The sequence below is a fragment of the Rhinatrema bivittatum genome, chromosome 7 (assembly GCF_901001135.1).
Source record: "Rhinatrema bivittatum chromosome 7, aRhiBiv1.1, whole genome shotgun sequence".
Classification (NCBI taxonomy): domain Eukaryota; kingdom Metazoa; phylum Chordata; class Amphibia; order Gymnophiona; family Rhinatrematidae; genus Rhinatrema; species Rhinatrema bivittatum.
Window position 1 is genome coordinate 146,942,473 of NC_042621.1, and position 18,945 is coordinate 146,961,417.

Here is an 18,945-nt window from a genome sequence, read left to right on the forward strand (position 1 = left end):
TATCCCTTTTGTTATTTATCTAATCCCCAGTTTGCTTGACCCAAGTTTATTCTCCTGTTCGATGTAATTGCATTGCATTCGGTCATGCCTGTTTAATGTTATAATGTAAACCGAATTGATATGTAACTCTGCTACATGAATTTCGGTATATAAAAATGTTAAATAAAAATAAATAAAATAAATAAATAACTAGGGCTTCTAATTTTAGGTGTTTATGAACTGTAAATAGGTGGGCCTGGGCTGCATGGCACAGAGCCCATCCTTAACGGACGTGTGCCTGATGCAGAGGCCTGAGGGGGGAGGAGGGGGCTTGGGGGGGGGCGGGGGAAGAGAGGTGCAGACTCGAAAATCCCCCAGACCCTCTCCTACTGTTACAACAGACAAGGGAGGAAAAGAAGCGACGTGGAAGCCCTGCCCCGTGGCTTCAATGTCATAGGGGTGCGCCAGCCAATGATGCAAGTGGCCCAAAGCGATCCTTTTGGATCGCGCGACGGGTGAAAAAGTATCGTGGCCTAGGCAGGGAGTAGCGCAACGAGAGAAAAAGAATCGCGGCCCAGGTGGGGAGTAGTGTGGCGGCCCTTGTGGATGCTCGATATTGGCACGGCAGCCCTAGTGAGGCAGTGATCGGTTGGTGTCCCGGCATGATTTCCCAGCGAGGAGACAGCGATCAGGGGTCTACAGAGGCCCTGGCTTGGAGGAATCCAGCAGCACGGTGGAAGGCCAAGTTTCTTATTGCAGGAGGGAGCTGAACAATGGAGGCAGCCCTGAAGAAGGCCGGACACCAGCACAAAAAACTGCAAGTATATAAAAAATTTATTTTTTTTATAATACTAATAGAATAAAAGTTGAAACTTACAAATTACAAAAAAAAAAAAAATATATATATATATATAAGTACTTGTTTCTTCTATTTCATGTCCCTCTACCCCCTCCCTCCCCTTTACCTACCGTGATCCGAGATGTGATGATGGGGGAGGGTTTGCAATGGTGCTAGCTCGACCCCACAGTTGATTCCCGGCCATGTAGTTTCCATGCGGCTAGGGGGGATCGATGGGGGAGTGTTTAAAACACAAATTAAATTTGCAGCCATGCGGTTCCCACGCGGCCTGGAGGAATCAATGGGGAGGGCGGGGTGAATTGGAAAACGTGAATTCCAGGCCATGCTGTCCCCACATGGCCAGAAGGATGGGTCCAGCCATTTCCCATCGCACAGGCTGGGGGAAGTGAGGGGGCCCACCGCTGCATGGAGTGGCCCAACACTGCAGTAGCAGTCTATATGCCAGGAAGCCAGGGTTCATGCAAGCCCTTTGTGAATAGTAAGATATCTACAAAAAGCTAATCCCTGGTTGGGGGGGGGGGGATATCTACCTGAGTACCTTCGGGTTAATATAAAAAAAATAATATTAATAACAATAAATACATGTAATTACATCTGGCTGGTTTGGGGGATATATTGACATGGGGCCAGGGAGTTGAACATGAGGCAGAGGGCAAGGTATAGGGCATGCAGGTATTAACTTACATGGGGCCAGGGGGGTTGAACATGAGGTAGAGGGCAAGATATAGTATATGCAAATGGAGGTAGGGCGGAGAGTAGCGCATGAGGCAAAAAAAAGAAAAAGGCCAGTTGTAGGCCCCCCCACCCTGGTTAAACAGGGCGGGAAGGGACACTAGCGGGCCATCACACCCTGTCAGTACATGAGTTACAGCAAGGTGCTAAAAGGACAGGCATACAAATAGTCATATTGGGTCATAAAAAAATAAAAAGAAGAATTTTATAATACTAAATTATAAAAAAGGGGATATGGTTAATAACAAATGAAAAGTTTGATAATGTATTTGCAGTCTTTCTACAGCTGCAGGCACGCCACTTCATCACGTCAACTAGCTGCAACACGGCTTGATGGAGCGGGAAAAACAGGTGGAAAAAATGCGAGTGAGACGAGCAGGACGAGGAAGGAGCAAGGGAAATGAAAAGAGAGTTAGTGAGCAGCCCAGGACAACTACACAGCAAGACAATAGGCGAGAAGAAAAAAGAACAAGAGCATCTGGAAGTAGAGGAAGAAGCCGAGGTGCCAGGGGACCATCTCGTGGCAGGGGACCAACTCCTAGTAGAGATATGAGTCAGGATGAGACGGTGCGGCAGATGAGCAGTAATCCAGTCACGCAAGGAAGTGGCGACACGGCGACGTGCACAACTAAAAAGGAGATCGAGACAGACGAGGACGATGTTTTATCACTACAGCAGTATGCCGTTGAGAGAGGGACAGCAAGTAACGAAGCATGACATAGAGCACGTGAAAACACACAGCCACAGACCAGCAGGAGTGATGAATGAAGATCCACCAACAGAAAGGCGTACCCTGGTCAAATTGAGGTTAATTGGGACCAAGGTCCCCCTGGATGCAGGAATAGAAAATACCTTGGTATGATGATCATGCGGACTAGTACCCCAGGCCCCAGGCCCAGTATCGTTACGGGCCCATTCCCAGGTTGGGACCAGGAGGGAAGATGGCGGGAAGGAGGGCAGTTTGGAGAAAGGAGCCAACGACACTACTACCAGCCGCCATGGTGGGTATTGGCAAGCACCACCACGAGGAGCATTTCACAATCATGAGAGAGGGCAGGCGTCGAGGTCAACATTGGAATTTGATCAAAATCCATCAAGGAGACATGCTGAAGACAATGTCGGTGAGTTAGAAGACTCACCTAATAGTGCCACAGCAGCAGAAGCAGCTGAAGATGACGAGTCAGCAAGGCACAGTGATGTAATGGTGCAACAGGAAAGCAGAAGCAATGACGAGAGGCCATCTACAAGCCAGGCTGAACTAACGTCACGCAACGAGCATAGCAACATCGGTGAGTCAGGGGTAAGCGGTCTAAAAGTGGATTATGCAGGGGCGGTACTACTGATAGCAAAATCAAAGTGCAGAATGAAGCGCAAGCACAGGTCCAGTTCTAGCTCATGTAGCTCTTCTTCAATATCATCTTCCGAGACCTCTAGTGACAGCGATCAACAGGTAACAACACAGTCAGTGGATAAGGAGGCCAGAGGCCCACCAGCTCTGACCACGCTGTCCAAGCTTTGGGAGGGCGTGCCAAAGACAATGAGGAAGAAAATAAAAAAGAGAAAGTATATAGATATCTTTTCCATTCTGCATGGGCGGCGCAGATCGGAAGAAAGAAAAAAATGGAGAGCCAGATTGGCAACCCTGGACAAGGAAATGAAAATTCCAAAAACCATAGAGAACTGGATGAAGGCATTTATGTACATGACTAGCGTGATCGGACACCATGACCTGTTGTAATATGGACCCATGTTGAGCTATGCAGTTAACGTCTTACAGGCATACCAGGAACACGAGGGTTGGGCATGGCTCAACTATGACGAGATGTTCTGGGACAAAATGGGGAATGCAGGATGTTAGTCTCTGGATACAACAGATGTCTATAAAAGCCACAGAAAAGGGAATTAGGTCAAGTAATAAAAGGAGGACATCGCCAGCTGGGCATTCTGTAAGGCAGGCACTCAGACAGGATAACACATGCTGGCATTTTAACAAGACCGTATGTAACTTCCCGGACTGTATATTTAAGCACGTGTGCACAGCATGCACAGCACCACACCCATTGACGAAATGTCCAAAAAAATAATCGATGGGGAGTAAGCCAAAATCAACTTGAAAAGGAACTGTTTGGAAAAGCTCCTTCACCAATCAGATTGGAAGTGATACAACCATGGCTGGACATATACCCAAATCAACAAAAGGAACATAAAATAGCCCAAGGATTTAGTGAAGGTTTCATGATACCTTTCCAAGACTGCATAGAGGAGATACATACCAGTAATGCACCTTCTGCAACCCAACACAAGGATATAGTGTAAGCAAAGTTAGAGGCGGAACTCACACTGGGCAGAATAGCTGGTCCGGTCAGCAAACAACCATTTCAGCACATGTTCCTTTCACCATTAGCCATCATCCCCAAAAAACAGAAAGGCAAATACCGGCTAATACAGAATTTATCATACCCTCAGGTTGGTCAATGAATGACCAATTGCCACAGGAGGAATGCACAGTCTAATATGCAATCTTTGATTCAGCAGTAGCGCTAGTATGAACCTGTGGAAGGGGGTCCTAATGGCAAAAGTGGACATCAAATCTGCCTTCTGATTACTTCCAGTGCACCTGGAAAGGTTTCCCTTGCTGGGTTTCAAATTCAAAGATCAATACTTCTTCGACAAATGCATGCCCATGGGTTGTTCAGTCTCATGCACTTACTTTGAGCTATTTAGCTCATTCTTGCATTGGGTTACGTTAAAACAGACAGCATCTGATAACATCATTCATTACTTGGACGACTTTCTATTTGTGGGGCCTAGAGAGTCAAACTCATGCTTTAGCCATTTAGGGAAATTCCAAAAGATTACCGGGGAATTTGGTGTTCCGTTGGCTCTCAGTAAAATGGAAAGTCCAGCAACTATCATATCCTTCCTAGGCATCGATATAGATTCCAACAAAATGATTGCGAGACTGCCAGAGCAGAAAGTCGACACTATCCACACAATTATACAACAAGCAAAATTAGCTAAGAAAATAACCCTGCGGGTTGTTCAATCCATTCTGGGATCATTGAACTTCCCATGGGAAGAACATTCATGAGGAGATTAGCGGCGGCAACAGTGGGAGTGAAACGACCGCACCATTTCATACGTGTCTCAAAACATATCCGGGCTGACTTAGATATGGAATTCATTCCTCTGCAACTTTAATGGTGTATCAGTAATACAGGGACCACCGCTGCCCAACGAGGATTTGAACATACACACCGATGCATCAGGAGGTTGGGGCTTTGGAGCTATCTGTCAAGATTCATGGTGTGCAGAAAGATGGCCGGAAGAGTGGAACTTGCAAGGGCTCACCAAGAACATAACATTTTTAGAGCTCTTCCCAATATGGGTAGCACTGGTACTATGGAGCGATAGGATTAGAAATAAACACTTAATATTCTGGTGTGACAACCAAGCAGTGGTGCAGGTAATAAATGCTCAATCTGCCAAGTGCCCCAGGGTTGTCAGTTTGCTAAGGGAAATAGTATTAGAGGCATTAAAGAATAACACAACACTACGGGCTAAGCACATGCCGGGAATATTTAATGGTGCTGTGGATTCATTATCTCGTGCTAAATGGCATTTGTTTCGTAAGCAGTTACCAACAGTGAACGAAGCAGGAACATCAATGCCAGCGCGCCTATGAAAAGTTGGTCTGCAACCACACAGGAATTAGTACGCAGATTGGTCGCCACATCTACTTGGACCTCTTACTGCCGGGGATATGAAGTTGTGACTAAGTTCCTGGGAGAAAACGGTTGGCGACAAGGCCCAATAAGCGAAGACTTGATTGTCAGAAACATAGACTCAGCAAAGGAAGCCGGAGTTTCAAGAAACACAGTAAACACCTAGCTGGACTGGTATTTTTCGCTAAGGCACGCGGTAGGGGTGATCCCACTAAGGCATTCATCATCAAGAAGATGATGACCGGATAGGCGAGAAGAATAGGTCCCATCAAGGATAGCAGATATCCTATCACACACGACATGCTGAGGACATTATGGGCAAAGTTATGAACAATTTGCTCATCAGAATTTGAAATCAGACTCTTTTAACTAGCATTCTCATTGGCATTCTTTGGAGCTTTCAGAGTAAAGGAATTGGTGGCTGACAAAGTTGACAAAGGAAACAGTGGACTGCTTAGAAAGAATGTGGTATGGACACCAGAGAAGCTAACAATAACCATATAAAAACCCAAGACGGACCAAGAAGGAAGTGGGACTACGTTGTCACTTAACAGAGTTCCGGGGTGTGACACTTGTCCCATATGCAACATGAGAGAGTATCTGGTGGTGTGACCAAAGGTGGGCGTGCACCTGATGATACACACGGATGGTACTCTGCTTACCAGGTTCCAATTTGCTGCCATTCTTAAAGCATCAGTAACAGCAATAAAGTGTGACACGAAGAAATTCACCACCCACTCATTCAGAGTTGAGGTGGCCACAAGTGCGGATCAGGCAGGACTCGAAACGGCCGCAATAAAGAAAACTGGACGTTGGTGATCTAAGGCGGTTAATACATATGTACGACTAGACAGAGTGAACACGGCTAACAAGAATTGTTAATTTTATCTTACAGATGCCCAACAGGTACAGAATATAGCATGGATCATTGGTCACTCATACATACTCTGGGCGGCTAAGAGAGCACATGGACAGCCATATGGACAACATTTGGGTATGGCACTGAAAGGTTGGGTCGTCGCATGGATGGGAAAGCCGGGCATGCAATGGGAACAGTTATTGCCTTTTATACGGCGCCTTAGGCACAAAAGGGCAGCTGCAGATGTGATAATATTGCATCTGGGGGGCAATGACTTATGTTCATGGACATATAAGTGCTTGGTAAAGAAAGTAAAAAGTGACCTGGTCAAGATAATGGAGCTATACCCGAATGCCATGGTATACTGGTCGGATATCATACAGAGACCAAAATGGATAGGTTCAAAATTATGAGGTCGTGGGAGAAAGAAAGTAAATCGCCAAATTGGGATATGCATACAAAAGATAGGGGGACAGCAAATTAGACACCAGTGGGGGGACGATATGTCCCCAGGATTGTTCAGATCGAATGGTATACACTTGTCAGAGATATGACATATTCAATAATACCCTACAGAATGACATTGAGGCACAAGACCATAAGGTAAAAAGGCAGCAGCTTATATGTTAGTGGGGGGACACAAGGCAAGGGTCCTCCCTACCTCATGTCTTGGCGGGTACCCAGGACGGTTGGGCCATATTACTAGTGGTGCTGGTGACATCACATGATGGCGGGATAGCCGTCAGTGCCGGGAGGTGAAAGGCGAGGGCGCAGAAGGCACCGAAGGGCACGGCCCCCATGCTCGGGAACATGGCAGGGGGCCTCACTGAATAGGGCTTCCTTGCTTGGTTCCTGTGGTGAGGAGCAGCGAAAAACATACTACTGGCTCAGGTAACCAGAAAGTTATTATGTTTGTGTTTTAAAATAAAAAGCTGCGGCCATTTTATACCAAAAACAGAATATGTGTGGTCTCTTATTAGCGGCTACCGACAAATGATTGTTAAGATACGGAAACGGTAAAGTGAAAGGGACGATGGAAGAAGTGGCAGCTGCTAGCGTTAATAGGTTGGCCTAGGCCGCATGGCACAGAGCCCATCCTTAATGGATGTGTGCCCAATGCGGAGACCCGAGGGGGGAAGGAGGGGGGCCTGGGGGGCAAGGGAAAAGCGGGGCAGACTCGAAATCCCCCCAGACCCTCTCCTACTTGTTACGACGGACGAGGGAGGAAAAGAAGCAACGTCAAAGCCCAGCCCCGGGGCTTCGACATCATAGGGGTGCGCCGGCCATGCCGGAGAATGACGCAAGCGGCCATTTAAAGGGTGCGGCAAGCCCAAAGCGATACTTTCGGATTGCGCAACAGGTGAAAAACCTACCCACCCACCCTGAGAGCAGGGATAATGTGGTAATAGATGATATGTTATAATATTGAAACAGTTAGCACAACTATGTTAGCACAGTTGAATGTATAACAATGATTGGGGGTTATGTCGCAGCTGAGAGGGAGGGGTGGGGACTGGGCCAGTTGGGCCATATTACAAATGGTGCTGGTGAGATCACATGATGTTTGTGTTTTAAAATAAAAAGCTGTCAGCACCGGGAGGCAAAAGGCGAGGGCGCAGAAGGCGCTGAAGGGCATGGCCCCCTTGCTCGGGAACACGGCTGGGGGCCTCACTGAGTAGGGCTGCCTTGCTTGGTTCCTGTGGCGAGCAGTGGCGAAAAACATACTACTGGCTCGGGTAACCAGAAAGTTATGTTTGTGTTTTAAAATAAAAAGCTGCGGCCATTTTATACCAAAAACAGAATATGTGTGGTTTCTTATTAGCGGCTATCGACAAATGATTGTTGATATGGAAACGGTAAAGCGAAAGGGACGACAAAGGAAGTGACAACTGCTAGCTTTAATGTAGGTATTTATTTTCCAACTAATAAGGGATTCTTTGGGGTTTAAAAATCAGTATTTACTAGTGTTTTTGCTGCTCAGATACTATTGTTGGATACCTTTTTTGGTTGAATCAAAAACATACATTTGTGCAGCTGAGGAATCAGTGTGGAAAATACTAGAGATGTGAATCGATACCGGACTCATTTCCGGTATCGGGTTCATAGTAAAACCATGGGAAATCTTCGTTCGTGGTTTTGGACGCTTTTTTTTTTTGGCTGTCCGGAGCTGAAAAAAAACAACACCCCGACCCTTTAAATCTCATTATTTAGAATTCTCCACCCTCACGACCCCCATATTTTTCTAAAGTACCTGGTGGTCCAGTGGGGGTCCTGGGAGCGATCTCCCGCCTTGGGCCTTCAGCTGCCTCTAATTAAAATGGCACCAATGGCCCTTTGCCCTTACCATGTGACAGGGGCTATCGGTGCCATTGCCGGCCCCTATCACATGGTAGGAGCAATGGACGGCTGGCACCTGTGAGCCATCAATTGCTCCTATCATGTGACAGGGGCTGGCCAATGGCACCAATAGCCCCTGTCACATGGTAAGGGCAAAGGGTCATCGGTGCCATTTTGATTAATGGCAGCTGAAGGCCCGAGAGTGGGAGATCGCTCCCGGGACCCCTGCTGGACCACCAGGTACTTTAGAAAAGTTTTTTGGGGGTCTGGATGGTGGGGGATTCTAAATAATGAGATTTAAAGTGTTGGGGTGGGTTTGGGGGTTGTTTTTGTGTGCCCTTTCTTCCCGCCCCCCCACCCAAAATGATAAAAGAACCCCACGAAAATTTTGTGGGGTTTTCCTATCGCTTTTGGGGACCCCCCCGATTCCTGACGAATGAGAAAATATTGTACGATATTTTCATCGTCAGAAAAAACGATTCATATCTCTAGAAAATACACAAAAAGAAAGTGGAGGATTCAGAGTAGGCAAAGGAGGGATGAGAGAGTACTAAGGGAAGTGGTGCTTTTCCAGTATTTATCTATCACACACCTGTCAGTTCCTGTTCAAATAAAGAAACGAGATAGAAGAGACAATGTGCCGGATTTCAAGATGTACGCTGGGCAGATGCGCACATGATATAAAATCTGGGGTCGGCACGTGCAAGGGGGTGCACACTAGTACACCTTGCGTGCACCGAGCCCTAAGGGAGCCTTGATGGCTTTCCCCGTTCCCTCCAAGGCCGCTCCGAAATTGGAGCAGCCTTGGAGGGAACTTTCCTTCCGTCCCCCTTCCTTCCCCTACCTAGCTCGCCCCCAGCCCTATCTAACCCCCCAACCTTTGTTTTAGAAGTTGCATCTGACTTCGGGCAGGCATAGGTTGCATACACTGGCAAAGTGCCAGTGCACGATCCCCCGGCTTAGCAGCCATACGGAGGCCTCTGGCCCCCTCCCCGCCCACACCCCGCCCCTTTTTTTAAGCCCTGGGACATGCGTGTGTTGCCGGGCCTATGCAAAATAGGCTTGGCGTGTGGGGCTTTTACAATCTGCCCCAATATGAATTAAGATCTTAAGCAAGTGTCAGGGACATTCAAGCAAGCAGGCAGAGACCCCCATCTTTGCAAGAAAGGGGGAAAACCTGAGACAATGCTGACACTCTTGACACACAGCTTGGCAGTGGTAGTTTTCCCCCAAAGAAATGGGAGGGAGGAAAAGGACCTTCAAAATGGCAGGACCCCTCCCAAAGTAATAGGGAGGGGGAAAAAGACGTACAATGTGGCAAGAGGCCCTCCACCCACCTCGAGGTTATGCATGAGCTTATGCATATTTATCAGCTGGGATGTATAAGACAGGGGGCAGGAGGAGAAGGGATGTCTGGAAGAAAGAGAAAAAAAAGTAATAACCTCCTGGAGAGGAACCCTGAAGCAAAAAGGGAGCAGGGAGGTAAGTCCTGGACCCCTGGAGGAAGAAGGATCCCCAAATCCTGAGTGCAAACCTGGGGAGAAAACCCTGAGAGTGAGAACCTGTACTTGAAGTGTCCCAAGAAGTGAAAGGAGGGTCTGAGGCCAACCAGATTGCCCTTAAATCATGAAGGGTGAGAACCATCCCTGCCTGCTCTGCCATCCCCAAGCCAGGAAGCAAGCCTCTCCCTTACCCATTCTCTCCAGCTAGAACCTGCTTCAGAGGAGAACAGAGGAATCGCCTGAAAGTCAGAATCAGGGATAAGTCATAAGTATTAGTATCTTAAGTAGGCTAAGGTTTATGGTTTGTTTTGTTACCATATACACTAGCCCAAAAACCAAACATAATCTGGGGACTATCAAACGTAATCCCGAACCACCAAAAAACTCTCATCACCCAGATGTAAATGTTTTTATTTTTTAAAATATGCATCAGCAAATTTTTATCACACCAGAAAATGTCTTTGTAGGATCCTCTAGAGTACAGTTTATATCACCCACAAATTGTATTCTTACATAGGTCCAACTTTACTTTATTAATCCCAAATATTTTTATTTTAGATTTGCTTTTTGTAGGGGCCAGAACATTCAAGATAGAGTTGTATGTGCAATTTTAAGGACTGACTCTAATGAACAATTTGTACAACGAGAGACAGGTAACTATCCCTGTGGCACATGTGAGATGTGTGCTCTGGCCATCTGTATCTTAAAATGTTTCAATTGAGCTCTGAACTGAAAGATAGTACTCTCTAATTGCTTATAAGAAGCTTCATAACCTCAGCACTTGTTGATGTCCTGTAATTGAGTGTTAATATCTGTAACTTCTCTCTGTAATCAGAGGATAGATGCTGATGTTCGTTCCACAATCAGCAATATCAGATCTAAAGAACATTTATTTAATACTGCAATCCATTTAGATACAAAGACAGAATCCTCTGAAGGACTCTTGGCCTCCTTTTGCATACGTAAGCCCTGTAGGATCATCTGTGGTTTAATGTACTCTACCATCATGGCTTGATGCATCTATGCTCTAGTAAAACTTTTTGAAATAGCTATCAGCTCAGCCCATGAACAAATCGTTTCACTTATATTGCCCCGAATCAAATAAAGAGGTTTGTTTAATTACTGCTTGAAATATGTTCCTCCTGAAAACTTAGAACATTTTTCCATTCTCTCCCCCTAATGACACCATGTGGGCTAAGCCAATTCTGATCAATCAATCCACATACACTAGCACAAAAAAACAAACATAATCTGGGGAATACCAAAAATTAATCTCACAAGCGGTCAAGATGGCTGACTTGTAAGACGCTACGGAGGAGCTCTCTCTCATCTCAAGTTTTCCTTTGTGATTTCCTCAAGAATTTTTTGCCTACAGGATGACGCATACTAAGCAGAAAGCTAAATTAAAGAAGACGGCGCCCAGCAGGCAAAAATTGAGAGCTTTTTTGCGTCAACCCCAAAGGCACCGGAAGCGAGGGCCACGATGAGAGAGATCCTGGAGCTCAGGTCTCTCTCAATGGCTGAAATGATTTTACTGAGCCCGGGAGCTCCATCGACGCCACCCCCACCCCGAGGATTGAGGAGAGTGGAATCTGAAGAACTGCCGAGTCCCTCAGGAGAGAGAGGGGAATGGGACGGTGACCCCAGATCCGGGCAGTGAAAGTGGGGAAAGAGCACCAGAGAAAGGTGAGAGAACTCCAGTTGGAGATACAACTTTGGTCTCTGTTGCCCCCTAAGGCTTTACCAGTATATGATAACAGCATTACAGCACAAAATGAATTACTGAATATAATTCCTGGGACTGTGTTCACATTATAAGAAGCCTTCTGTTGTGACTGTGGATACATTTTGGAATGCTTTAACTTCCTTAGAGTCTGCAATATCTTCCTTCACTAAAGTTTTTCTTGAGACAAATAAAAAAGGATTAAATACTGAGAAGATTGTGATTCAACAGCAAGAAAAAATTGAAAATGTGGAAAAGAAAGTAACATCAATGGAAAATATTCAATTAAGTCTGACAAATATAATGGAGAAAAAATTTGAGAAAATTGAGAATTCTCTTAGATTTTTAAATCTGAGAGTAGTTAATTTTCCCATATTGAAAAAAATGTCACTGGTGGAGATATTTAAATCTTATATGATGGAATACCTTAAAATTCCAAAGGAGGCAACTCCGGTGATTACTAAAGCTTTTTTCATATCATGCAAACCATTAAATGCAGACGGTATAAAATGAGGGAACAACAGTCCTTGATATCACTGAGATGATTGGAATTATCTACACAGACAGAAATTATCACGAAAGGAACATTATTAGATCATTTGCTTTTGAAACACGATCAAAATCTGATATTAAAGTTTTTCTTTAGAAACAGGATGATTAAGTATTACAGGCAAATTGTCTGGATTTACCCAGACATAGTACAGCCCACACAGAGTGTAGGAAGAAATTCCTCCAGATGAGATTAGAAGTAACAAATCGTGGGGCTAGTAATGATCTTGGAATATCCTTGTAATGTCTATTGAAGTATAAAGAAGAAAAATATGTATTCATGGAGCCGGAACAATTAAGGTGCTTCTTAGATGGGAATTCTGGAGGTGTGTAAATGGATAAAGGGTGGACTCATCTAAAGAGTGGTTAATTCTTTAACATTAAGCAATATTATGTAAGCTCCTGTATTTCCTTACATCTTGGCTCTGTATTTTCCTAATACATTCAGAGATTTTATGTAAAAATGTAATTCTTTTTTTCTTTTCTACTTTATTACCTTGGAAAATAAGGTGTATAAAATATCTATTCTTTTGTAAAATATGATATTGGATGATATCTGAAAATGCAAAATTAAAAAAAAAATGTTATCTCAAAGCACTGAAAAACTCTCATCACCCAATTGTATATTTTTTATTTTTTTAAATATGCATCAGCAAATTTTTTATCACAATAGAAAGTTTCTTTGTAGGAACCCTCTAGAGTACAATTTATATCACCCACAAAACTGCATTCTCACATAGGTCCAACTTATTATTTATTTATTTATTTGCTTTTGCCAGAGGCCAGAACATCCGAGATAGAGTATGTGCAACTTTGAGGTCTGACTCTAATGAACAATTTGTGCAATGAGAGAAAAATAACTATCCCTTTGGGACATGTGAGATGTGCGCTCTGGCCATGGTGGGTCTGTCATGACAACATCCCGGTTTGAATTGCACCATTTTTTAAATTGTTGCACTAATTGTAATTCTGAACGAGTGATTTATATACTCTAATGCCTGTGTGGTTTAATCTATGTGGGTCATACTATAAGGAAAATCTGGACATGTTTGGCTGAACATAAAAGCTATATAAAAACAGCTCCTTTAGTGGTTCATTGTGTAGATAAAGCTAATCAATTTCAGGATTTTAAATGGACTATACTGGAGATTCTTCATTACCCGATTAGGGGGGAGATATTCAATCACTCTTAAATAGACAGGAACAATTCTGGATTTTTGAGTTATGGTCAGTTCAGCCTGATGGTCTTAATGAGATGGTTAACTGGTATTCTCTTACATAATGGTTTTTCAATAGCACACGTCACTTTCTCTAACAAATATCAATAACACTACAACTCCTACAAAATGCTGCTGCCCGCATCCTCACCAACACACACAGAAATGACCATATAACCCCGGTACTCAAACATCTGCATTGGCTGCCTGTCTCAGCTCGAATCACATACAAACCTCTCACCCTAATACACAAATCCCTTCACAACCGAAACATGCACTGGTTCAAAGAAGACCTCACCTTTCATAACAGCAGCAAACCCACTAGAAAACAGTATCTCGCCACTCTTCACACCCCTTCTCCCAAACTCACTAAACTGCGCACTACCAAGGAAAGAGCCTCACTCCGCCAAGAAACCTGCCCCAAAATATTCAAACAGAACCTGAAGACTTGGCTCTTCACCCACTCCTACATCTAACCGCCTGCCTCCCTTCTCCACCCCCCCTAGTCCAGGTTAATCCCAGGAACCTACTGCAATGCAACCTTTACTCACCCGTTATATAGCCTGTATATAACATGCTTTACTGCCTCCTTGTATATTTGTGATGTAAACTCTTCTGCCTCCTTGTAAATATGTGCTATTAACTATATTATATATTTTTATTATTACCATCTCCCGGCCCCCCTACCTTCCTTTAGTTCTTGCGTTCACTCACTTCCCTTTTACCCTTACATTACTTGTTCTTATTGTTACTTGTTCCATGTAAAGCCCATTGCTAGTTTTGTTCTTTGTAAACCGACGAGATGTCCCCAACGTACGTTGGTATATAAATGCCATCAAATAAATAAATAAATACATAAAATATAAATTGATCCGGTTCTCACCATGTTTTTGAAGAAGGATGAAGAAGGAATATATACGGTCCGTGAAAGCTGGAATGTATTTCTAAAGGAGCGTTATTCACAATAAAGTAACAAAGGTTTACAACACATTTTGATGCCCCCTGAAGCAGATTTGACATCGAAACGTGGATCCATGTAGGGGCTAGGATCTGAGTGTAATGGCAAGCTAAGTTGTTATTTTTGAAGTCTTTTTATAAAAAGAAATAGTCATTTAAATATATTGCTCTGATTGGACTTGAGTTCAGTGATACATATATATAGATATAGATATAGATAGATAGATAACGTTTTTATTAAGAAAAAATGTAAAATAAATATGTGTGGGATTAATAAAGTAAGTTGAACCTATATGAGAACGCAATTTGTGGGTGACATAAACTGTACTCTAGAGGGTCCTACAAAGAAACATTCTGGCATGATAAAATTTTGCTGATGCATATTTTAAAAAATAAAATATATACAACTGGGTGACGAGAGCTTTTTGATGTTTTGTTACCACCCATGATACAGAACTTTCTTTAGGGAAAACTGGTGCTTAGTAGCCAGGATGTTAAAAATAGGAATTGTTAGTTTCTAAATGCTATGTCCTGCCAAATCTGATAAATAAAGGTCTATTTCCGAAGAGCATACACGTTGTCTGTTCCCTGACTTCGGATCGCAAGGAAGGTAGGAGGGCAGCTGGCAGTGTCTTGCAGCAGACAGATCCCTGCACCCTCCAACCTGCCTAAACTTTATTGCAACCAACGAAGTAGGAACTCCACACGGATGGTGCTAGAGACAACAGCCTTTACAGAATGATTCCAGCTGCAGTTTGAATCTTATGGTGCTTGCAGATACCACAGTATGCTTGCTGGACCTGCTGCCAGCATGTTGTGACTGAAACAACATACTAGAGGAAGAGGAGAAGGAAGTACCATTATGAAGTGCTGCATAAACTCTCCTCCTGTGCTAGAAGGTAGAGATGTGGTTCGTTTTTCGCCCTATTTAGGAAATTTAACGAAATTTCCTAATTCGTTTCTGTTTCGGAGTATCCGAAACACGACATAAACGCCGTTATTTCGGAGCCCCCGAAACCGGAAATGAAATTTCCCCGCAATTCGGGGTAAAATTCGTTTTCGGGTTTGCCTGGGGAGAGGGGCAAAAATTATTTTTTTTTTATTAAAACCCACCCCAAATTTAAATTAATTATAATACACCACACCCCGATCCCTCCCCAAGACTTACGAAGATCCCTGGTGGTCCAGCGGAGTCCCGGCTTCCATTTGCCATTCCCTCCGTGCCCTAGTTCGTGCCAGTGCAAGCCGCGTGCCAAAATGGTGCCGAATAGCCCGAACGACCATGTCACAGGGGCTTTCGGCGCTATTGGTCAGCCCCTGTCACATGGCCATCGGCGCCATCTTTGTGCTCCTATCATGTGACAGGAGCTGACCAATGGCGCCGAAAGCCTCTGTGACATAGTATGGGCAAAGGCTATCGGCGCCATTTTGGTTACTGGCAGCCGAAAACGAAATCGCTTTCGGACCCTTGCTGGACCCCCAGGGATTATTGGCAAGCCTTGGGGGGGGTCAGGAGCCCCCTCCTGACCCCCCCAAGGCTTGCCCCCAAGGCTTGCCCATGTCACAGGGGCTTTCGGCGCCATTGGTCAGCTTCTGTCACATGATAGGAGCACAAGATGGCGCCGATGGCCATGTGACAGGGGCTGACCAATAACGCCGAAAGCCCCTGTGACATGGTCGTTCGGGCTATTCGGCACCATTTTGGCGCGCGGCTTGCACTGGCACGAACTAGGGCACGGAGGGCATGGCAAATGGAAGCCGGGACTCCGCTGGACCACCAGGGATCTTTGTAAGTCTTGGGGAGGGATCGGGATGGGGGGGGGGTTGTTATATATGTACAAAAATGCTTAAAATTGTTTTTAAATGCTTGGGGTGGTTTTTTTTTTTCGCTTCGTTACCGATTCGTTTTTCGGTCCGGTTTCGGGTTTCTCGTTTCGTTTTTGGGCAAACGAACCGAAAACGAAACGAGAAGACCCGAATTATACCACGAAGTATTCGAACCGAAAAACGACCCGGTAGAAAAAAACGAAGCACATCTCTACTAGAAGGTAGAACAATGAAAAACAATTGGGGGGGGGGGGGGGGACCAAATCAAGACAGAAGATCAAAGGTGGGGAAAGCAAAAAAACAAAGATCAGAGATCAGATATGAGGATGGGTATGTGCATGAGTCCTCCTAAATCTCAGACCCCTAGCTCCAACCCTAAACCCTTTTTAATTTGGCCCTATTTATTTTATAAAAGGAAATGCTTATTTTGCACTAATTGCACACATACCTTGTTAATCAGTTCTCCAGTCATCCCATTCCAGGACCCATTTGGTAGCTGGTGTCCATACTTCCCATCAGGTGCTTGATAAATTTCATATTTAAAGCCCAAATTCTTGGCAAGTGCATCTAGGACATCAATTGAAAATCCCTTATAACGCTTGGGCTGCCCAAGTATATTTTCTGCCACCATCACAAAAGGTTCTTCCTGAGAATAAAAAAAACTAAGGATTAGACTGATAAAAAAAAAAAAAAGATTTTGCTGTGCTTAAGATACAATACAGCTAAGTTTCAGAGGGAAATCAAGAGCCTGCAGAGCACTGGCTTCTGATTCAATAGTAAGAAAACACCGTTAGCTTAAGCTCTTGATTTCAATTAAATTTATAATCACACAATATGCAAATGAGGGAATGGATGCTGGCCTACAAATGTAAATTGTGGAGTAAAATTCAAAGCATCAATTGCTATTTTCAGTAAGTGCTCTCAGTGCTGTTTGCTTCTTTCTCCAAAGGAGTGGACAACATTTCCGCTCTTCTACAATTAAGACTGTCACAAATATGGAAGCTGAATTCCCAGTTCCACCTAGATCACTCATCTCTAATTAATGCTAAGATGATTTATATTCTACTTCAATATAGCCAATTTTTTTTATCATCAAAAAAGAAAAGAAAAGCAGATAAAAAAAAAAGCTAGATCACTTGCTGCTAATTTGTTTCCCTGAACTTGAAGATGATCATACCAAGACAGTCACCACTTTCAGTGTCAATCCTTGCAAGTCATTGTCCAGATGTTTCTCTTGCAGACTGCCATTTAAGCCTTTAGTGGAGTCCCACGTTGCCAGCTATAAATGAAACAAAATAGGAATGAAAAGAACATGGTCCATGTACAGTGTTCATTTTTTCCTTAAAGGATTCTGCAGACATTTGACTGCAAGCATATATTCAATTAGAAAACCAAGGTCTGTGCTATACTTTTCTTTTTACTATTATTAGAATTCCTCTGAGGCTAGTGACTAGAAAGGCATAATTAGTTTTTCCTAATATGCGCAATTATACCTGCTCTGTATTATGAGCCTGATATCATTAAACTACAGCAAACTTGCTCCCCATTACTTTTATGCTTTTCTCTTCCCTCCTTGAAGATTTGAGTTTGTTTTTCCAACATGAAGCTTCACTTGGGAAAGATCTTTGATTCCTCTTAGGCGATGGCTACGTAGCAGCCGGCTGCCTCAGAATGGAATTGGGAAATTATATTTGTCTATGCTGTCAATAGACTGAGATCAACATTTCTTGCTGTTAGCTGTCAATCCTTTATATAGATCAATACAATGAGCAGTGGATCCCAAGCCCAGGGTTATGAAATTACAGACCCTGCTGCTGTAAATATTAAATTCAGGATAGTGATTTTTAAAATGAGGCTCCTTCCAACCTGAAGCTCTCAGACCTGTCAAGGGCCAGATGTTTCACAGTATGATTTGAACACAGTGTGTGCTTTTTTAACCCCTCACTGAAAAAAGTATGTACTAGTGGTCAGGGCATTGAACCACAGGGCTCACCAATTCATATCTTGTCTACCACTAACAGCCATGTGATGTTGGAAAAATAACTACCTCAGCCACATCAATGATTCTAACAAATTAAATTGGAAAGCATTATTGGATTCCCATTTGGGCAAAAGAGCTAGGTTAATCTGTAAAAATGAAAAGGTAAAATGGGGCTTTTATTATATAGACAAAAAAAAAGGTCTAAGCAGGAAGAAAATAGTATTAAATTGCTATGTTTACAAGTTATTTTTTCCATATAATTTAAAAAGAAAATGAATGCTTACATATAAATTATTTTTGCTTTGTTTCCTTCTTCCCCTTTCTGAGTGTTGGGCAAACACAACTCCACTGGGGTGCTGATGAACTTTTAATTCTTTGGCAGAATACTATAGGACTTTACCATTGCTTTCTACAGCCCACAGCATCTGATCTTACTTGTTAGCATTTCATCCAGGTATTAGCCAGGCATGACCCTGCTTTGCTTTTAGATATAACACATTCAGGGTCGCCCAGGTCAGTATTGCTGGTATATAGAAATCACTACAGATACATCAATGTAATTTAATTACAAGTCTTTTCATCTCTCTGCCTGAATTTCAACACTAGATATTACTTGTGTGTTTTATTAGCCAATTTCCACAATTTCATCCCATCATGTACAGTTATACAAAAATTATATTTGAAATAATGCAAAATCA

The 18,945-nt window shown here is 43.6% G+C and overlaps 1 protein-coding gene across 1 annotated transcript in view; it reads right to left on the bottom strand.

Moving 5' to 3' along the window:
- Positions 1-18,945, bottom strand: part of GRID1 (glutamate ionotropic receptor delta type subunit 1) — a 2,200,418-nt gene that overhangs the window by 239,945 nt on the left and 1,941,528 nt on the right. The window contains 2 exon segments of the mRNA XM_029609310.1: positions 16,715-16,912; positions 17,444-17,545. Coding sequence (XP_029465170.1) covers positions 16,715-16,912; positions 17,444-17,545 — 300 coding nt within the window.